This window comes from Triturus cristatus, chromosome 3_2 (assembly GCF_964204655.1).
Source record: "Triturus cristatus chromosome 3_2, aTriCri1.1, whole genome shotgun sequence".
NCBI classification, from domain to species: domain Eukaryota; kingdom Metazoa; phylum Chordata; class Amphibia; order Caudata; family Salamandridae; genus Triturus; species Triturus cristatus.
Window position 1 is genome coordinate 1049462773 of NC_140584.1, and position 23511 is coordinate 1049486283.

Genomic DNA, 23511 nt, shown 5'->3' on the forward strand with positions numbered 1-23511 from the left:
TGCCTATCACTCCCAGCAGTGCCCAGAGTCAGGAGGGGTGGGTGCCTATAACTCCCAGCAGTGCCCAGAGACAGGAGGGGTGGGTGCCTATCACTCCCAGCAGTGCCCAGAGTCAGGAGGGGTGTGTGCAGAGTCCTCCCAGCAGTGCCCAGACATAGGAGGGGTGGGTGCCTATCACTCCCAGCAGTGCCCAGACATAGGAGGGGTGTGTGCAGAGTCCTCCCAGCAGTGCCCAGAGACAGGAGGGGTGGGTGCCTATCACTCCCAGCAGTGCGATCCTCCGCGTCCAGCACCGGATATCCTGCCAGCGTTTCCTCACCTGGGACAGACGCCGCTTCCGACCATCCGCACTCCTCCCGGCACTGACGGCGGTCAACCAGATCTGCTCCTTGGCAGAGGCGCCTACCTGTGAGGATGAACAAGTGACACTACATCAATACACCTGCAACATGTCACAGAGACACATATGAGAACAAATTAGCTGGTTACAACAAGGCATGTCATGCAGCCAACGCATTGCACCTTTGCCATAGGGACATACTCCTCTGGGGAAGGGCAAAAGCAGTACGTGCCAGTGAAAGTACACAGGTGGAATGAGGGCAAAGACACAATCAATTATAAAGGCTCACACTGTACATCACACCCACCCCTCCTGTCTCTGGGCACTGCTGGGAGTGATAGGCACCCACCCCTCCTGCCTCTGGGCACTGCTGGGAGGACTCTGCACACACCCCTCCTGACTCTGAGCACTGCTGGAAGGACTCTGCACACACCCCTCCTGCCTCTGGGCACTGATGGGAGGACTCTGCACCCACCCCTCCTGCGTCTGGGCACTGCTGGGAGGACTCTGCACACACCCCTCCTGCCTCTGGGCACTGCTGGGAGGACTCTGCACACACCCCTCCTGCCTCTGGGCACTGCTGGGAGGACTCTGCACCCACCCCTCCTGACTCTGGGCACTGCTGGGAGTGATAGGCACCCACCCCTCCTGCCTCTGGGCACTGCTGGGAGGACTCTGCACACACCCCTCCTGACTCTGGGCACTGCTGGGAGGACTCTGCACACACCCCTCCTGCCTCTGGGCACTGCTGGGAGGACTCTGCACCCACCCCTCCTGCGTCTGGGCACTGCTGGGAGGACTCTGCACACAACCTTCCTGCCTCTGGGCACTGCTGGGAGGACTCTGCACACACCCCTCCTGACTCTGGGCACTGCTGGGAGGACTCTGCACCCACCCCTCCTGACTCTGGGCACTGCTGGGAGTGATAGGCACCCACCCCTCCTGCCTCTGGGCACTGCTGGGAGGACTCTGCACACACCCCTCCTGACTCTTGGCACTGCTGGGAGTGATAGGCACCCACCCCTCCTGCCTCTGGGCACTGCTGGGAGGACTCTGCACACACCCCTCCTGACTCTGGGCACTGCTGGGAGGACTCTGCACACACCCCTCCTGCCTCTGGGCACTGCTGGGAGGACTCTGCACACACCCCTCCTGCCTCTGGGCACTGCTGGGAGGACTCTGCACCCACCCCTCCTGCGTCTGGGCACTGCTGGGAGGACTCTGCACCCACCCCTCCTGCCTCTGGGCACTGCTGGGAGGACTATGCACTCACCCCTCCTGACTCTGGGCACTGCTGGGAGTGATAGGCACCCACCCCTCCTGCATCTGGGCACTGCTGGGAGGACTCTGCACACACCCCTCCTCCCTCTGGGCACTGCTGGGAGGACTCTGCACCCACCCCTCCTGCGTCTGGGCACTGCTGGGAGGACTCTGCACCCACCCCTCCTGCCTCTGGGCACTGCTGGGAGGACTCTGCACCCACCCCTCCTGACTCTGGGCACTGCTGGGAGTGAAAGGCACCCACCCCTCCTGCGTCTGGGCACTGCTGGGAGGACTCTGCACACACCCCTCCTGCCTCTGGGCACTGCGGGAGGACTCTGCACCCACCCCTCCTGACTCTGGGCACTGCTGGGTGTGATAGGCACACACCCCTCCTATTTAACAATATGTACGCTTAGTACATACACGTGTGTGGGTTCGCTCCATGGGGGTAAGGTTCGTACTTACACTGTTGGGGTGGGAGTAGGCTCCATATGTACGCGGGTGGGGTACGGGTTGTACTTACACTGTTGGGGTGGGAGTACGCTCCATACGTACGCGGGTGGGGTACGGGTCGTACTTACACTGTTGGGGTGGGAGTACGCTCCATACGTACGCGGGTGGGGTACGGGTCGTACTTACACTGTTGGGGTGGTGGTACGGTACGTACATGCACTGTTGGGGTACGCTCCATGCATACGAGGTGGGGGTACGGGTCGTACTTACACTGTTGGGGTACGCTCCATGCATACGCGGGTGAGGGTACGGGTCATACTTACACTGTTGGGGTGGGGGGTACGCTCCATATGTACGCGGGTGAGGGTACGGGTCGTACTTACACTGTTGGGGTACGCTCCATGCATACGCGGGTGAGGGTACGGGTCGTACTTACACTGTTGGGGTGGGGGTACGCTCCATACGTACGCGGGTGAGGGTACGGGTCGTACTTACACTGTTGGGGTGGGGGTACGCTCCATACGTACGCGGGTGAGGGTACGGGTCATACTTACACTGTTGGGGTGGGGGTACGCTCCATACGTACGCGGGTGAGGGTACAGGTCGTACTTACACTGTTGGGGTGGGACGTATATGTACGCGGGTGAGGGTACGGGTCGTACTTACACTGTTGGGGTTGGGGGTACGCTCCATGCATACGCGGGTGAGGGTACGGGTCGTACTTACACTGTTGGGGTGGGGGGTACGCTCCATACGTACGCGGGTGAGGGTACGGGTCGTACTTACACTGTTGGGGTGGGGATACGCTCCATACGTATGCGGGTGAGGGTACGGGTCGTACTTACACTGTTGGGGTGGGGGTACGCTCCATACGTACATGGGTGAGGGTACGGGTCGTACTTACACTGTTGGGGTGGGACGTATACGTACGCGGGTGAGGGTACAGGTCGTACTTACACTGTTGGGGTTGGGGGTACGATCCATGCATACGGTGGTGGGGGTACGGTCCGTACATATCCGTCCCCACGCTATGTGATGCTTGTGCGACCCGTACCCAGGCCTTTGCCACGTGGGTACAGCCGTCCCGCCATTGTTGGGGTGACGTAGGTGTGGGCGTGGTACGACTCGTACCCACGCTCTTAAGGCGTGGGTACGGGACGTACCTGTATAGTTGTGTTGCCGGTTCGCGTCGTCAGGCACTTCCTTTGTGGCAGACGCTGGCTTTGCTGGACACGCCCCCACCCCCTCGTAGTGACCAGGGCATGGGGGTCAGGTATGTCCAGGGCATGTGTGCTGTGTGACATTGGTGGTGGTTTTGTGGCCTGCCCCTGGTCCTGTCCCCCCCCTTTCCCCCCTTTCCCCCCCTCCCTTAGTTGTTCTGACCTTCTGCGGCGTCTGCATCGGAACCTGTAGAGGAGGTCGACTGCTATGAGGGCCGGGATGACACGTAGGTTCGGGTCCATGTCTGTCCGTCGCGTACAGGTACTCCTTGTTCGCGTCGTCCTGATTTCCCGGCAGTTTTTGGCAGCCGGAAAATATTCACCGTGAGGGATGACGTCGGTGCGAATCGTAATTCCTGGTTAGTGAATGGCAGGCTGCGGGCGTCCCGACGTCACGTCGGCGCTTTCCCGGATCGCATTTGTATGTTTATTTTCGTCGGTCGGGGTTTTGTACGATTCGTACGGAAATGGTGTTTCCGTGCGAATCGTAATTCGATGTTTGTACATTTTGACGACCGGGTACGCGTCGGACGGAGAATTTGCTCCGTCCGACGGTTCGTACCCGGTTTTTACAGGATCGTGATTGGCACCACACTGTCTTCAACACATACAAACAGTGAGTCACTCATTCATGCACCTATGCACTACGTAATACCCAACTAATAACCTATATAGACACTCATGTAGCTACTCACCAACCCATGCAGCCACTGATACACAAAGTGAGAGACTGATACAGATATTTACATATTTAAACATTACTCACTAAGCCATGTATTCACTAAGATACACTTAATCAGTCAGTTATACAATCAATTTTTCAAAAACAAATCATCCATTTAGACACTTATATACCCATTTATTCTTCCATCGACCTTGAGATATACATATATAAAACATATGTAATTTTCAGAAAAACACACATTCACTGGATGATGTAATCAGTGATGTCATCAGTGATGTCATTTGAGATGTCATCAGTGATGTCATGAGTGATGCCACTGACCATGTCATGAGTGATGTAATATGTGACATCATCAGCAGTGCATTGCGGGCGCGCGAGTTATAGTTAGCTGAACTAACTCTAACGGGGGAATTTCAATGGCTTTGTACAAGTGAAAAGTCCAGCTACCTATAACGCCCCTGGAACCTATGGTTTTTTCAGTGATAGATATATATATATATCCATATGCAAACTCTCCCAAGAGTGAAGGCGCCACACACGGCCTGTTATTCTCCATTCTTTATTGCAAGACAGCGGGGCAAACAGAAATCGTGGTTAAAGCTTAGTGATGTGCCAATATTTCCAAACGCGTTTAGAGTGTTCCTCGCCCTTGGTCTCTGGATCGGCAATGAGGAGGTAAATCAGCAATAGGTTGCATCACACTCACGAGGATCTGACTGTGCGGGTCCAGTGTAGGAGAGTAAGGTCTGCTTTCTATGTTCACCCCCACTTTTTTGCTTTTGCTTTACTGGTTTTCGACTTAGATGTGGCTGTGGGCCTGCTAATCAGACCCACAGCCCTGCTGTTCTCTCTCTAAATTGATACTATGTACTTTAGGTGCATAACCCATTTGGATAGGGTCACCTTATTGGCCCCTGTACAGTGTACCTTAGGTACCCAGGGCATAGGTGTATCCTAGGCCTACCAGGGGCTGCAGCATGTATTATGCCACCCCTGGCCTGGCCTTCCATTATGACACAACTGGCTGATCACTCAGCTGGGGCAAGGTTGTGTACTCACCCCTTGCTTAGGTGTAGTATTCCTATACCTATCTTAGATATAGACACATGTGTACCTATCAGCCACTCCTATGGCAGGCCTTAACAATCCTGGAGGCAGAGTGCTTGGTAACATGTGAGATGGTGTCCTTATAGCTGTTCTATGATATAGCCTACCATATACTCTTAAAGTGCCTTATAATCTTAAACATTTATGGTAACTATGGTTTGGCTGTATCAAAACATGTCGTGTAAGGTGTCTAACACTTTGGAATAATACCCCCATCCCATTTCTGGGGATGAGGATATTATCCCTCCCTTCTAGAGGGAGAAGACATGTTGAAACCTACTTACCCGGTTAAAGTTAACCAGAGCCCCAGCATCACAAAATGGATGCTGCTGCCACGACACAAGTCTGACCTGCTGCTGCTGGGAGTGATCCCGGCACGGGAGGCTTGGACAATAGGTTTCCTGCCTTGGGAGGTGCGAGCACCACCCCATACAGGCCTTAGTGTATTGGGGCAGGGAGGAATGAAAGAAACGAGACACTGCCTGGGGCACACAAGGTGTCCCATGCATAGTCCAGTTCAAACCGGTGCTGGGGCACTCCAGTCCCAGTCCTGGCGCGAAACTGGACAAAGGGAAGGGGGTGTAACCACCCCCTCCCAGGTCCCACCCATAAGGCGTGACCTAGCAGGCAAACCAGCCCCCCAGATTTGGATAAGAGTGGTAGCTGGGCCCCAGGAGATTAGATTATCCTGAACCTGCAACTTGAACAGAAACTCTGGACCTTCGACATTCGACGAAAGAAGAAGACTGAAGAATCTCCCTTGTGGCCAAGGAGTGGCTACCCTGTGCAAACAGGCACCATCAAGAGACTTACCCTTTGCTTTGCTGAAGTTCTACGAGGGATCGACTGCAGAGCCCGACCAGAGCCTTGACTTCCAGACTTCTCCGACCCTGATCCACATCCACAGCCGAGCTGAGATCCGTGGAGGCGACGAGAGACGTGGGACCGGCTACCTGGGAAAAGTGGCGAGTATCTTCCAGCGCAGCTTCTGAGGTACCCTCGAAGTTGTGCACCGGGGATTGAGAAGCCCCAACCCCAAGCACCATCTGCACCGAAGATCAGCCCCCCACACTCCACGAGTCCTGCGTGGGGCCCTTCTGCATTTTCCTGCTTGCCGCGTCTGTCCAGTTGCTTGCCCGTTGGCTAGCGGCCTTTGCGACGACACACCTTTAAATCTTCACTGCTGGTTTGGCTCCTCCAGACTGGCTCCCGCTTCCTTGCAAAAGAGAAGCACCCCATACCTTCCTGGTCTGCACCAGAAGCAAGTCCTCCATTCTTTGTGGGTTCCGCTTGCCAAGGCTTGGTGAGTCCTAGTTCGACTTCGACGCCGCCGACAGCAAGAACCTTTGTGGGACAGCTCGCCTCCTGGTCCTGGTCATCCTCGACGTCTCCTGGTACCCGTGGCTGCTGCGACAAGCTTCACCCTTCACCTGCAATCTTCACGACATCGCCTGGTTCCTTCCTGGTTCCACGTGGTCACTGGCTAGTGACCTTGACTCTGTCCCTTCTGCTTGAAGGTACCCTTCCTTCTTGATCCCGGCCTTGGGATCCACCGGACACTCCGCACTGACTGCCTGTCAGCAACTTTCCTTCAGGCATCCATAGAAGTCCACGACGAAACCCGACGCAAGTTCACACCTATGCACCCGCAGCCTGTGGGCTAGGTAACTTGGGTACTTCGGTGCTCACAAGGGTAGTGACTATCCTAGGGTCTAGTTTCCGAGTCTCGACTTCCTAGTTGCTCCAGAAGTGTCCTAAAACTGCTTATTTCAGAACTGTACTATTTCTATCGATAATATGCATTACGCGTGAGTGTTTCCACTCTGCACCTGAATCCCGTGGGCCTCCCACTTCCTAACTGTTGGTTGTGTAGTGTAGCCCCAGCGATTCCCTAGGCCTAGGCCTATTCTATTTCCGTGACAGTGGTCCTTATACCACTTCTTTAGTATATGGTTTGCGTGGCACCTAGGGCCTAACTGTATTACTTACCTGTGTGACTTAATGTATGCTTGAATAAGACTGTGTTGTACTTACCTCGAATCTCATAAAGAGTGCTGAGGGTTTGACTAGAATAAATACACTTTATTTTATATATATATCTGGTGTGGTGTCCTTTCATTTGGTATTCAAGGGATTATATATGGTATCACAGCTGGCTTCACATGCCATTCAGAGTTTAGCCTAAGACTGCTCTTGTTCATGCTACCACTAGGATAGCTGGTCTATAAGGTTGACTTTACAACCAATCACCATAAGGGTTGTTTGGACTGATATAGGGTGTACACTAGAACTAGTGACATCATACATCAGGCCAACTTCTCACATTGGTGAGCAGCGGTTGGGATCTGAGCTTGCTGTTGTAATACCATTGTAATCTTGAGATATTAAATTGAAAGATCACACAGATATTGTTTAGGTACATATAACATAGATTATAATACTTAAGTCCTACTGGACTTAGTCGTTGAAGGGACTAACACACCCTGATTACGACTACTAGAGAGGTTTAGTAGAAACAACTAGTGTAGGTAGGTGCACACACCACACCCTCACTAGATCATGTCTCTGGGAGGAGATCAAGGAGATTCTCTCTCAGGAGGGGCAGGTCTGAGAAAGATCCCCTCTAGATATGATACCCTAACTTTTCAGGAGATGAGACAATTGTGTACCTCCAGAAAGTTAAAACAGGGTGCAAACCCTACCCTCCTTCAGCTAGTACAGATCCTAGAGGAATATGAGGCTCTTAGGGCCTCACAGGCTGGTACCCCAGGTACAGGGGAGGGTCTACCCACTACAGATGAGTCAGATGGGACTTCAGATGAAGAGGTAGACAGCCAGGGCCAAGTAGGAAGACTTAGCCAGTCTAACCTAAGCTTACATGGGAGTTTGCATGGGGTCCCCCCATACAGACCCCCAAGTGGGCTTAACCAGAGAAACAGGAGAGACAGATCCCCTTCAAGGGAATCCATCCACTCCCATGTCTCTAGCATCTCTAATGCCTCTTCTCACAGGGGAATGACTTCCCCCCAGAGAAAAGAGCATGAAGCCAGAATGAGGGAAGCTAATCTGAGGATTGAGAGGGAAGAACTTGCCCTTGCCAAGGAGAAGCTTGCTCTGGCTAGAGAGCAAAAGTTAAGTGGGTTAGAACCCACTGGTGGCAGCAATATCCCTAAGGATAGAGACAGGCACTATGATAATAGAAACCTGAGCAAGATTGTCCCTCCCTACAAGTGTGGGGATGACATCCACAAATGGATAACTGCTTTGGAGAGGGCTTGCAAAGTACAGCAGGTACCCCAAAGTCAGTGGGCAGCTGTCTTGTGGCTCTCCTTCTCTGAGAAAGGTAGAGACAAGCTCCTCACAGTTAGTGATGAGGATGCAGACAATTACACTGTCCTGAAGAGTGCTCTAATTGATGGGTTTGGCCTAACCACTGAACAATACAGGTTGCTGTTCAGGGATACCCAGAAGACACAGACTCAGGACTGGACTGACTTTGTAGATTGTGCTACTAAGGCTCTGGAAGGCTGGCTAGTGGGAAGTAAGGTTAAGGACTATACAGGATTGTATAATTTGATCATGAGAGAACAAATCCTTAACAACTGTCAAAACCAGCTACTGCATCAACACCTGATTGATTCTGATATGACTTCTCCCCAAGAATTGGGAAAGAAGGCAGATAGATGGGTCAGGACTAGAGTTAAGCAGAAAAACCAGAACCAGGGCGGTGATCAGAAAAAGGCAGACCAGAAGGGTAATGATCAGAAACAAAAAGACCAGAAGTCTTCACCAGGCCCCCAAAAGGCTCAGGGGGAGGGTGGTCCCAAAAAGGATAAAAAGAAAGATGGCCAAAAGAAACCATGGTGCAAATATTGTAAGTCCAACTCACATTGGTTTAGTGAGTGCACCAAAAAGGATAAGCCCCCAGCCACCATTGCCCCTAAGGCAACTGTACCCCCTAGTTCAGCTGTAAGTGGTGGTTCCCAGCAAAAGGGTGTAGTAGGGTTAACCCTGGGAACTGAGGAGGATTCTGGCCTAGTCAGAATACCTACTCAGGCTGTTCTGATCTGTGATGGGGACTTAGCTTTGTCCTCTACTGTAGGCCCCAGTAACCTGGGCAAGTACAGACAGACTCCTTTTATCAACCAAAGAATGGCTCAGGCCTACAGGGACACTGGGGCTAGTGTCACAATGGTGACACCTGCCTTTATGGACCCTGGACAGATCATACTAGGTGAAAATTACCTAGTGACCAACGCTAGCAATGCCACTACCTCCCATAGTGTGGCTATTGTTAACTTCTCCTGGGGAGGGGTAACTGGCCTCAAGAAAGTTGTTGTTAGTTCAGACCTTCCTGGTTGTATGACATAATTTCGAAAGACAAAAATTCGACCTACAAAAATATCGCAACAAAAATATCGTGGTCAAGAATATCGACATCCTATCTACAACATGGTAAGTACAAAAATATCGATAATTTAATATCGATGTCAAAAATATCGTAATTCAAAAATATCGTTTTTTTTTACTTAAAAAATATATGCAAAATAAACCAAATAAAACTTATAAATCAAAGAAACATAATTAAATATATTTTATAATATGTAAAATTTATAATAAATATATATAATTAAATAAAACTTTAATTAAACATATATATATAATATATAATATATACACTTACTTAATAATTACTTTTAATAATAATTTCTATAACATATAAATTATTAAATATTTATTTAAATTACCAATACATCTATACACATAAAACAATAACATTAATAAATATTAAATAATTACATATAGCAAATAATAATCAAGATTTTTAATTTGAATAATTTTTATTATTAATTTTATATTACAATAGCTAAAATATTACAAAACATATTAAATATCAGACACAATAAAACTACTAGTCCAACTTCAACAAAAACAACAGTAAGGAAAATGTTGGATAGCGTAGGGGTAAAAATAACTATTCCAACTCCCGAGAGTGCAACAGTAGGGAAAACATTGGATAGCGTAGGGGTAAAAATTACTATTCCAACTCCAAAGAGTGCAACAGTAGGGAAAACGTTGGATAGCGTAGGGGTAAAAATTACTATTCCAACTCCAGAGAGTGCAATAGTAGGGAAAGTGTTGGATAGCGTAATGGTAAAAATTACTATTCCCACTCCAGAGAGTGCAATAGTAGGGAAAGTGTTGGATAGCGTAAGGGTAAAAATTACTATTCCCACTCCAGACAGTGCAACAGTAGGGAAAACGTTGGATAGTGTAGGGGTACAAATAACTATTCCAACTCCAAAGATTGCAACAGTAGGGAAAACGTTGGATAGCGTAGGGGTAAAAATTACTATTCCAACTCCAGAGAGTGCAATAGTAGGGAAAGTGTTGGATAGCGTAAGGGTAAAATTTACTATTCCCACTCCAGAGAGTGCAATAGTAGGGAAAGTGTTGGATAGCGTAAGGGTAAAAATTACTATTCCCACTCCAGACAGTGCAACAGTAGGGAAAGTGTTGGATAGCGTAGGGGTAAAAATAACTATTCCAACTCCAAAGAGTGCAACAGTAGGGAAAACGTTGGATAGCGTAGGGGTAAAAATTACTATTCCAACTCCAGAGAGTGCAACAGTAGGGAAAGCGCTGGATAGCGTAGGGGTAAAAATTACTATTCCCACTCCAGATAGTAAAACAGTTGGGAAAGCACTAGATAGCATAGTGATTCTATGAACATTATAACCAATTCAATAATTTCTTATAAAAAAATTGCATGTTGACAATGTTTTAAAAAAAATATTATTATTAAATACCAATTATGTAAAATAAATATTTAAATAAATAAATTTAAATTACATCCCACACTATTCCCCCTTTAACACACAACACACTACACATACAAAATACACAAAAGATTTAAATATCAATTTATCTCTTATTTACAATTAATACATTATTTATAATTAATATAGTTATTAATTGACTAATTAATACATATTACTACGAAATTACAAATATTCACCTATTAATTATTAATTAACAATACATTAATTAGCAATAACAACAAATAAAATTAAATAATAAATTATTTATATTTACTATATTTAACTAACTAATAACAATTAATTAATAATAATTACAAATAAATAAAAAATATCATTATTTATTTTATTTTAATTACATCCCACCCTATTCTCCTATAAACCCACAACCCACTACACATAAAAATTCACATAATTAATTTAATTATCAATTAATCACTTGATAAAATTAAATCACCAATTAATTACTAATTAACAATTAATTAATTAACTATAACAATAAATAAATATTATTAATAAACTAATTATAATGTATATAATTAACCAAATAAAATAATTTTACAATTAATAATTAATTAACAATTAATTAATCCATTTTTATAATTAATTACCAATTATTAATTAATTACCAATTAATTAATCATAAATACCAATTAAACAATACATATTAATTCATTAATTATAATTAAATTAATTCCCACCCTATTCCCCTATAAACCCACAACCCACTACACATAAAAATTCACATAATTAATTTAATTATCAATTAATCACTTAAAAAAATTAAATCACCAATTAATTACTAATTAACAATTAATTAATTAACAATAACAATAAATAAATATTAATAATAAACTAATTATAATGTATATAATTAACCAATTAATAAAATAATTTTACAATTAATAATTAATTAACAATTAATTAATCAATTAATTACCAATTATTAATAAATTACCAATTAATTAATCATATAAACCAATTAAACAATACATATTAATTCATTAATTATAATTAAATTACTTCCCACCCTATTCCCCTATAAACCCACAACCCGCTCTGATACTAAAACGCTAAATTAAATTTAAAATAATTATTAATCTCTAAACATTTATTTTTAAATGTATTAAAATACATTACAATAATCTTTAACATACACATAAAATACATATTAAATTACATTACACTAAATAAATATCGATATTATTGACATCGAAATTTTTGCTTACGATATTACTTACATCGATATTAATTCCTTCGATATTATTAACTTCGATATTACTTACCTTGGGATAGACATTCTGTCTGTCGATATTCTTGACTTCGATATTCTGTACCTACGATATTAAAAACACGATATTATTGTAGGTCGAAATTTAAAACTCGATATTTTGGCTAAACACCGACCTGCCTGTGGAGTGTTTACTGGGCAATGATCTTGAAACTTCAGTTTGGTCTGAAGTGGAGTATAGGACCCATGCAGAAATGCTATGGATAGATGCACATGTCCTTGCTGTGACCAGGTCACAGGCCAAAAAGTGCACCACTGAACAAGTGCTGGATCCTGGAACTATGGACCAGTCACAACCCAAGAGAAAGAGCAGTAGGGTAAAGGCTGTGCCTTCCCTCCTGCCTCAGGTACTGGATCAGCCCTCACAGGAGGATGATTCTGAGAGCCCTGAAGGAACTGTCCTAGAAGAACTTGAATCTGATCAGGTTGAGTTTCTTGGGACAGGGGGACCTTCAAGGGCAGATCTGAGGCAGGCACAATTAGACTCCCCCTCTCTTGAACCCCTCAGACAGCAGGCTGCTGTTGAGGGTGCAGGGAATGCTCAAGGTACCCATAGAGTGTATTGGGATGAAGGGCTACTGTATTCAGAGGCTAGAGACCCCAAGCCTGGTGCATCCAGGAGGTTGGTCATACCACTGAAGTTCAGAGGCTTCCTTCTTACCTTGGCCCATGATATTCCCCTTGCAGGACAATTAGGCCAGAACAAGACTTGGGACAGGCTTGTCCCTCACTTTCACTGGCCCCATATGTCAGAAGATACCAAGGAGTTTTGTTGCTCCTGTGTCACCTGCCAAGCCAGTGGCAAATCAGGTGGCACCACAAAGGCCCCCTCATACCACTACCTGTGGTGGGGTTCCCTTTGAAAGAGTGGGCATAGATATTGTAGGACCAATGGACCCACAAACAGCATCTGGGCACAGATTTATACTGGTGATAGTGGACCATGCCACCAGGTATCCAGAAGCTATTCCCCTGAGGACCACAACAGCTCCTGTTGTGGCAAGGGCCCTGCTTGGAGTATTCTCCAGAGTGGGCTTTCCAAAGGAGGTCATTTCTGACAGAGGTGCCAACTTCATGTCAGGATATTTGACTGCAATGTGGAAGGAGTGTGGTGTGAACTACAAGTTCACCACACCCTATCACCCACAGTGCAATGGGCTTGTTGAGAGATTCAACAAGACCCTAAAGGGAATGATAAAAGGTTTACCAGACAAGCTTAGGCGAAGATGGGACATGCTTTTACCCTGCCTTCTGTTTGCTTACAGAGAGGTCCCACAAAAGGGGGTTGGCTACAGCCCTTTTGAGCTTTTGTTTGGGCATCCTGTAAGAGGACCCCTATGTTTAGTAAGGGAAGGATGGGAGAGACCTCTCAGACAACCCAAACTTGATATAGTGGATTATGTACTTGGTCTCCGCTCCAGGATGGCAGAGTATATGAAGAAGGCTTCTAAAAACCTTGAGGCAAGCCAAGAACTCCAAAAAGCTTGGCATGACCAAAAGGCTGTGCTGACTGTTTACCAGCCAGGGCAGAAAGTGTGGGTGTTGGAGACAGTGGCCCCAGCAGCACTCCAAGACAAATGGTCTGGACCCCACACTATTGTTGAGAAAAAGGGAGAAGTCACCTACTTGGTGGACCTTGGGACTCCCAGAAGCCGCCACAGGGTGCTTCATGTCAACAGATTGAAGGCATATGTTGACAGGGAAGACATGGGCTTACTCGTGGCTACAGATGAGGGGCAGGAGGAAGAGAGTGACCCTCTCCCAGACCTGTTGACTCAGAACCCTGATAATGGCTCAGTTGATGGTGTGGTCTTTTCTGACAGCCTCACTGTCCATCAGCAACAGGACTGCAGGCAAGTTCTGCAATCCTACAGACATATGTTCTCTCTGACCCCAAGTCAGACAAACTGGTGCACCCATGAGGTGGACACTGGTGACAGTCTGCCTGTGAAGAGTAAAATCTACAGGCAACCTGACCATGTCAGGGACTGCATAAAAGTTGAGGTACAAAAGATGTTGGAGCTGGGAGTCATTGAACCTTCAGAGAGCCCTTGGGCTAGTCCTGTAGTTCTTGTGCCAAAACCTCACACCCAAGATGGTAAGAGAGAGATGAGGTTTTGCGTGGATTACAGAGGTCTCAATGCTGTCACTAGGACAGATGCCCACCCAATACCTAGGGCAGATGAGCTCATTGATAGACTGTCAGCTGCTAAGTTTTTTAGCACATTTGACCTGACAGCAGGCTACTGGCAAATCAGACTAGCTGAGAATGCAAAGGCCAAAACTGCTTTCTCGACCCCAGGAGGACATTATCAATTTGTGGTAATGCCCTTTGGTTTGAAGAATGCACCTGCCACTTTCCAAAGGTTGGTGAATCAAGTCCTTACTGGGTTGGATGATTACTGTGCAGCTTATCTTGATGATATTGCTGTCTTTAGCTCCACCTGGGAGGATCACCTGGTCCACCTGAGGAATGTTTTAGAGGCCCTGCAAAAGGCAGGCCTCACTATCAAGGCCACTAAGTGCCAGATGGGGCAGAGCAAGGTTGTATACCTGGGCCACCTAGTTGGTGGGGGTCAGGTTCAACCACTGGAGAGCAAGATCCAGACCATAAAGGACTGGACTCCTCCAACTACCCAGACTCAGGTCAGAGCTTTCTTGGGCCTGACTGGGTACTACAGAAAGTTTGTTAAGAACTATGGGTCCATTGTGACACCACTTAATGACTTGACCTCCAAGAAAATGCCAAAGAAAGTTCAGTGGACAGTAAGCTGTCAAAAAGCATTTGATGACCTGAAGCAGGCCATGTAAAGTGCACCTATTCTGAAAAGTCCAGACTACTCCAAAGAGTTCATTGTCCAGACAGATGCATCTGAGTTGGGTGTGGGAGCTGTTCTTTCACAACTTAATATAGATGGTCAAGACCAGCCCATTGCTTTTATAAGTAGAAGGCTGACCCCTAGAGAGAAACGTTGGGCAGCTATTGAGAGGGAGGCCTTTGCTGTGGTTTGGGCCCTGAAGAAGCTGAGGCCATACTTGTTTGGCACTCACTTCAAGATTCAGACAGACCATAAGCCCCTCTTGTGGCTAAATCAGATGAAGGGTGAAAATCCCAAACTTCTTAGGTGGTCCATTTCCCTACAGGGGATGGACTTCACAGTGGAACATAGACCTGGGACTGACCATGCCAATGCAGATGGACTCTCCAGATATTTCCACTTAGAACATGAAGACTCAACTGGTCAAGGTTAGTTTAATGTCCCTAAATTTGGGGGGGGGGGTTGTGTATGAGAGTAGGGTCTGCTTTCTATGTTCACCCCCACTTTTTGCTTTTGCTTTACTGGTTTTCGACTTAGATGTGGCTGTGGGCCTGCTAATCAGACCCACAGCCCTGCTGTTCTCTCTCTAAATTGATACTATGTACTTTAGGTGCATAACCCATTTGGATAGGGTCACCTTATTGGCCCCTGTACAGTGTACCTTAGGTACCCAGGGCATAAGTGTATCCTAGGCCTACCAGGGGCTGCAGCATGTATTATGCCACCCCTGGCCTGGCCTTCCATTATGACACAACTGGCTGATCACTCAGCTGGGGCAAGGTCGTGTAATCACCCCTTGCTTAGGTGTAGTATTCCTATACCTATCTTCGATATAGACACATGTGTGCCTATCAGCCACTCCTATGGCAGGCCTTAACAATCCTGGAGGCAGAGTGCTTGGTAACATGTGAGATGGTGCTCTAGCATGAGCTGAGCCTGTCTGCAGCTTTCGGAACCATGTCCTTATAGCTGTTCTATGATATAGCCTACCATATACTCTTAAAGTGCCTTATAATCTTAAACGGTTATGGTAACTATGGTTTGGCTGTATCAAAACATGTTGTATAAGGTGTCTAACACTTTGGAATAATACCCCCATCCCATTTCTGGGGATGAGGATATTATCCCTCCCTTCTAGAGGGAGAAGACATGTTGAAACCTACTTACCTGGTTAAAGTTAACCAGAGCCCCAGCATCACAAAATGGATGCTGCTGCCACGACACAAGTCTGACCTCCTGCTGCTGGGAGTGATCCCGGCACGGGAGGCTTGGACAATAGGTTTCCTGCCTTGGGAGGTGCGAGCACCACCCCAGACAGGCCTTAGTGTATTGGGGCAGGGAGGGATGAAAGGAACGAGACACTGCCTGGGGCACACAAGGTGTCCCATGCATTGTCCAGTTCAAACCGGTGCTGGGGCACTCCAGCCCCAGTCCTGGCGCGAAACTGGACAAAGGGAAGGGGTTGTAACCACCCCCTCCCAGGTCCCACCCATAAGGCGTGACCTAGCAGGCAACCCAGCCCCCCAGATTTGGATAAGAGTGGTAGCTGGGCCCCAGGAGATTAGATTATCCTGAACCTGCAACTTGAACAGAAACTCTGGACCTTCGACATTCGATGAAAGAAGAAGACTGAAGAATCTCCCTTGTGGCCAAGGAGTGGCTACCCTGTGCAAACAGGCACCATCAAGAGACTTACCCTTTGCTTTGCTGAAGTTCTACGAGGGATCGACTGCAGAGCCCGACCAGAGCCTTGACTTCCATACTTCTCCGACCCTGATCCACATCCACAGCCGAGCTGAGATCCGTGGAGGCGACGAGAGACGTGGGACCGGCTACCTGGGAAAAGTGGCGAGTATCTTCCAGCGCAGCTTCTGAGGTACCCTCGAAGTTGTGTATCGGGGATTGAGAAGCCCCAACCCCAAGCACCATCTGCACCGAAGATCAGCCCCCCACACTCCACGAGTCCTGCGTGGGGCCCTTCTGCATTTTCCTGCTTGCCGCGTCAGTCCAGTTGCTTGCCCGTTGGCTAGCGGCCTTTGCGACGACACACCTTTAAATCTTCACTGCTGGTTTGGCTCCTCCAGACTGGCTCCCGCTTCCTTGCAAAAGAGAAGCACCCCAGTCCTTCCTGGTCTGCACCAGAAGCAAGTCCTCCATTCTTCGTGGGTTCCGCTTGCCAAGGCTTGGTGAGTCCTAGTTCGACTTCGACGCCGCCGACAGCAAGAGCCTTCGTGGGACAGCTCGCCTCCTGGTCGTCCTTGACGTCTCCTGGTACCCGTGGCTGCTGCGACAAGCTTCACCCTTCACCTGCAATCTTCACGACATCGCCTGGTTCCTTCCTGGTTCCACGTGGTCACTGGCTAGTGACCTTGACTTTGTCCCTTCTGCTTGCAGGTACCCTTCCTTCTTGATCCCGGCCTTGGGATCCACTGGACACTCCGCACTGACTGCCTGTCAGCAACTTTCCTTCAGGCATCCATAGAAGTCCACGACGAAACCCGACGCAAGTTCACACCTATGCACCCGCAGCCTGTGGGCTAGGTAACTTGGGTACTTCGGTGCTCACAAGGGTAGTGACTATCCTAGGGTCTAGTTTCCGAGTCTCGACTTCCTAGTTGCTCCAGAAGTGTCCTTATTTCAGAGCAGTACTATTTATATCGATTATACGCATTACGCGTGAGTGTTTCCACTCTGCACCTGAATCCCGTGGGCCTCCCACTTCCTAACTGTTGGTAGTGTAGTGTAGCCCCAGCGATTCCCTAGGCCTAGGCCTATTCTATTTCCGTGACAGTGGTCCTTATACCACTTATTTAGTATATGGTTTGCGTGGCCCCTAGGGCCTAACTGTATTACTTACCTGTGTGACTTAATGTATGCTTGAATAAGACTGTGTTGTACTTACCTCGAATCTCATAAAGAGTGCTGAGGGTTTGACTAGAATAAATACACTTTATTTTATATATATATCTGGTGTGGTGTCCTTTCATTTGGTATTCAAGGGATTATATATCTTATCGCAGCTGGCTTCACATGCCATTCAGAGTTTAGCCTAAGACTGCTCTTGTCCATGCTACCACTAGGATAGCTGGTCTATAAGGTTGACTTTACAACCAATCACCATAAGGATTGTTTGGACTGATATAGGGTGTACACTAGAACTAGTGACATCATACATCAGGCCAACTTCTCACATCCAGCACCTTGAATATCGAGGTGCAGAGGGAGCGGCGTGTCCTGTTGCAGTGACTGAAAGTAAGCGGATCATCAGCCTCCTGAGTAGACAGCACCCACTGTGGCATTAATTTTGAATTATGCAGACTTCTGCGGCATCCACTAAGTAATCAACTTTGACTTTATAAACTTCAGAAACCACAATGCACTTGATGTATACGCCCATGAGGGCAGGACATATAAGAACCATCGCAAGTGCGATGCAAACTATTGCTGACTTACCTCCTCATTGCTGATTCAGAAAGACTCATGCGCCCACTCACACACCCAGAGAGAGGCTCATGCACCCACTCAGAAATCCACTCAGATACTTATGCACACACTCACATACCCACACAGACTAATGCACCCATACACCTATTCAGAAACCCACTTAGAAAGTCATGCACCCAGTCACAGTGTCAGGAAGAGACCCGCACACCCACTCAAAACCCATTCAGAGACCCATGCACCCACTCACATACCAACTTAGATACTCACTCCCACACTCACAGACCCACTCAGACACTCACGCACCTAGTCAAAGGCCCACTCAGAGACTCATTCACCTACTCACAAACCTACTCTGAGACCCATTCACCCACTCACCGACCCACTCAAACACCCACAAACCTACTGAAAGACCCAGTTCTACACTTATGCACCCACTCACAGACGCACATAGGAATTCATCAACCCACTGAAAGAGCCATACAGTGACACATATACCCAAAGACCCACTCAGAGATGTATGCACCCACTCACAAACCCACAGAGACACTCATGCACACACTCAGAGGTCTTAACAGATCCTCACATACCCCAAACACAGACGCACTCAATGACTCATGCACCCACTCACAGATGCATTCAATGACACATGTACCCATACACAGATGCACTTAAAGACTATTCAGTTATGCACCCACTCACAGACCCACTCAGAGACTCATACACCCAATCACAGACTCATGCACCACTGAAATACAAATGCACCCACTCACAGGCGCACTCAGGAATTCATCCACCCACTCATAGACCTATTCAGACACATATGCATTCACTCACGGACAGACTCATTGTGAAACCGGCCTCGTGGCGTGGGCCTTCCCGACCAGCAAGCCACCCTGCAACCGCACCGATCCCCGATGTCACAGACTTCCGGCCACCATGGACCAACATCCCTATGGCCGGCCAGACCCCAACACGCATGCCCGGCCGAGGGAGAGAGAAACCCCCCCAAGCCAGACCGGGAGGCGCCGTCCCTGTCACACCTCTGGTCTCTTCCCCAAGGAAGGTTTCGATCGGCCACCAGGCCCCCGGTGAGCGGGCGCCTCGTCTGCTGGGTGTCTGGAGTCCCTCCCAGACCCACCTGAACAGATCAAAGGGCCGAGCGACAGGAAGTGCCAACACACCGCCCTCAGGCATCAAGACCCTCTCGGCGAGGACTCCGGACTTCAAAGAGGAGGGGGAGTATAACAAGGGGTGCTGAAGGGACGGGAGGCAGAGAAGACCTGGACTGACGAGAGCCTGCTGACCTGGTCGCGGCTCGATCGCTCCCCGAACCGAAGAACGCTACCCGAACTCTGAACCATCTGAGCCCTGCTGACGCTGTCGCGGCTCCCCGAACTCTGAACCATCTGAGCCCTGCTGACGCTGTCGGGGCTCCCCGAACTCTGAACCATCTGAGCCCTGCTGACGCTGTCGCTGCTCCCCGAACTCTGAACCATCTGAGCCCTGCTGACGCTGTCGCGGCTCCCCGAACTATGAACCATCTGAGCCCTTCTGACGCTGTCGCGGCTCCCCGAACTCTGAACCATCTGAGCCCTGCTGACGCTGTCGCGGCTCCCCAAACTCCGAACCACCTGTGCCTGCTGAGTGACTCGCGGCACTCTCCTCCAAGGGAATCGGCAGAGATTGCCGAGAGAAGCAACATCCCCCCAGCTCGAGGATTGAGAGCTGTGCGCAGGATACTCCGTAGAGACACTGACTCAAAGACTGTCCCGCTACCCCCATACCCCTATCACGAGATCGCCGCTGATTGTGGCACTGTTTCCATACCTGCATTTCGGATCATAAAGATCCCTTACGTCTACGATAAAGTATACTGTCTTACGAAGAACTACTGTGTGGTGTCCCTCTGTCAGAGAGTGCAAGCGCAGTGTGTGCGATCCTAGGTACGAGACCCTTCTCGGAAGGGCCTCCCCGCCCTTGCTCGGCCTAACTCTGGGAGAGGTGGGTCAACGGGTGGTCAGGAACGTATTCTGAAGCCCCCCGGAGAACGCCTTCCAACATTTGGTGGCAGACGACGGGATCCGAGCCAACACCTAGAGATCGTGCAGTAAACGACTGACGCACTACCGGAAAGAAATGGAAGGAGAAACATCCCTAGGTGCCGCAGGTACCAACACAAGCACGACATTCCGAGAGGACCAGTTGGAATATTATACGCACCGAGAACTAAAACAATTCTTGAAAGACCTTGGAATCGCTACCACCGGATTAAGCACGAAAGAGGATTTCCAGGGAGCATTGAAGACCTGGGTCGAGGCAGGAGCTTCCCGGGCACAAACAGAAGGAGAGCCGCCAAACGAACCACGAAGCATCCCGGTGAGGAGCAGCGCCCCAGAGGGGGGCCTATCTCCGGAGGAGCTAGCGGACCGAGAATGGGGCCGCAACCACGAACTAGAGCTAGCAAAACTAAAAATCGAGGGAGAACTAAAACTGGCCGAGAAGAAACTGGCAGTAGAACAATTACGCCTACAAGGAGAACTCGAGGAAAAGAAGCGACAGAGAGAGCACGAACAAAGAAAACTCCAACTAGAACACGAACGCAGCCTGAAAGAGATCGAGCTCAAGGCTAAAAGTGAGGAGGCCAGACCCTCGGGAACTCAACCCCTCTCCTCCGTCGTGGAACCAAAGGTCCACATCCCCAAGGATGTGGTGAAAGAATATTAAAAAAACAACGACATCCAGCAATGGTTCAAGGCCTACGAAGTTGCCATGACCTCCCACCGAGTCCCGCAGAAAGACTGGGGGGCTGGGTTGTGGGGCCGGTTCCTGAGCGAGGGCAGAGATACCCTGCTAGACCTGCCCTCCACGGTGCTGAACTCCTACAGTCACATGAAAGAGGCCCTAGTAGCCAGATATGGGCTCACCCCCGAAATGTACCGGCAACAGTTTCGAGACTGCAAAAAGATACCCGGTACCACATGGGTGGAGTACGTGAACTTTTACAGCCGGGCCTTAGACGGGTGGATCAAGGGCAGCAAGGTCTCCACCTTTGAGGAGCTGTTCGACCTAATCGCGTGGGAACACTTGTCCGCCAATTGCTTTGTGGAGTTACGCCAGCACCTACTGGACAGCAAGCTCACTGACCCTCACTGACCCTCGAAAACTGGCCGTCGAGGCTGGCCGATGGGTGAACACCCGGGCCGTCGCCAGTCAGGGACCCCCCCCGCCAGAGGGGCGGAGGGAATCAAGGCCGACGAAGAGAATTCCCGGGGGGCTCCCAGCACAGTCCCCCCAGAGGACAACCTCCGCACTTTCCAGCCCCACCTCCGGCCAGCACCGGGCCACCGGGGAGGTCGGGACCCCGAGTTAGGATCTCCTGTTTCCGCTGCCAACAGATCGGACACTATGCCAGTGACCCTCAGTGTCCCATGTACCAACTACCCGCCACGACAACCCCTCCGGCTCGACAAATGGCTTCCATAGCCCTAGGAGAAGAGATGGAAGACTTCGCAGAATGGGAGCCAGCCGCCATGGCCCTGGTTTCCCTAGGGGACCGAGAGATGGTCCCCGGAACACCCCTGCCCGCCAACACGAAGAAGTACCGACAGCAGGTGACGGTCAACGGTCACCGCGTCGAGGGCCTCCGCGACACTGGGGCGAGTGTCACAGCGGTCCACTGCCACCTGGTCTCCGAAGACCAGATCCTGCCCGACGCCTTTTGTCCAGTCATATCGTCGGACAATTCCGAGAGCCTATGCCGGATGGCCCTGGTCCCCTTCGAATGGGGGGGAGTCACCGGCAAGTTGAGGGTGGCAGTCCGAACCTCCCAGCCCGTAGACTGCCTCCTGGGCAACGACCTTGAGAGTTCCACGTGGGGACAAGTGGAACAAAGAGCCCATCTAGAAATTATGGGCCTACCCGAATGGGTATGCGCCACCACGCGCTCTATGACTCACCGATTGCCTTCTGCCGAGGGAGGTGAGGCCATCCCGCTGAACACAGTCGCCGTCCCCGAGGTCCGGGACGCCCTACCCGAGCCCGACAACCCTCGTCCGGAAGAAGCAACCATTCCAGATGACGGGTCGGTGCATCCAGATCCTGAACCACTGACCGAGCTCGGGGACCTGCCCGAGATGGCCCAGTGGCACTGCGAGGGAGGTCCCTCTCGAGAAGAATTCTGCCAGGAACAAGCCACCTGCCCTGCTTTCATTGGACCCCGACAACAGGCCGAAACCCAAGCAGTAGGCGACCAGTCCGGAACCCACTGGGTATACTGGGAAAACGACCTCCTGTACAGCGAACAGAAGTCAGCCGAGTTGGGATCGGCCCGAGTACTGGTGGTACCCCTGCGCTTCCGAAGTCTCCTCCTGGGCCTGGCCCATGATGTACCCCTGGCAGGACACTTAGGCCAAGATAAGACCTACCAGCGACTCGTTACCCACTTCTATTGGCCCAAGATGCGAGCGAATGTGGAGGCCCACTACAAGTCATGCCTCACGTGCCAGCCCAGCGGAAAGAGTGGAGGGAAGCGCAAGGCTCCGCTACAACCCTTCCCCGTTGTTAGTACCCCTTCTGAGCGGGTGGGAATCGACATCGTGGGACCCCTGGATCCCAAGACCGCCCAGGGCCACCGGTTCATCCTCGTCCTGGTGGACCATGCCACCCGCTACCCCGAAGCCATTCCCTTCCGCACCGTGACGGCCCCCGTGGTAGGCCGTGCCTTGATGGGGATCTTCTCCCGCATGGGGTTCCCTCGCGAAGTCGTGAGTGATCGTGGCACAAACTTTATCTCCAAATACATGAGGTCCCTATGGCAGCAGTGCGGGGTATCATACAAGTTCACCACCCCATACCACCCCCAAGGGAATGGCCTAGTCGAGCGATTTAACAGGACCCTGAAAGGGATGATCATGGGCCTCGAAGAACCCCTACGCCGGAGATGGGACGTCCTCCTCCCTTGCCTCCTGTTCGCCTACCGAGAGGTTCCCCAAAATTCTCTGGGGTTCAGCCCGTTCGAACTACTATACGGACACCCCGTCCGGGGACCCCTGAGCCTGGTCAAGGAGGGTT

The 23511-nt window shown here is 49.6% G+C and overlaps 1 protein-coding gene across 1 annotated transcript in view; it reads right to left on the bottom strand.

Moving 5' to 3' along the window:
- Positions 1 to 23511, bottom strand: part of LOC146859086 (uncharacterized) — a 209967-nt gene that overhangs the window by 64484 nt on the left and 121972 nt on the right. The window contains exon 5 of the mRNA XM_085647142.1: positions 320 to 406. Coding sequence (XP_085503268.1) covers positions 320 to 406 — 87 coding nt within the window. The remainder of the gene's footprint in view (positions 1 to 319; positions 407 to 23511) is intronic.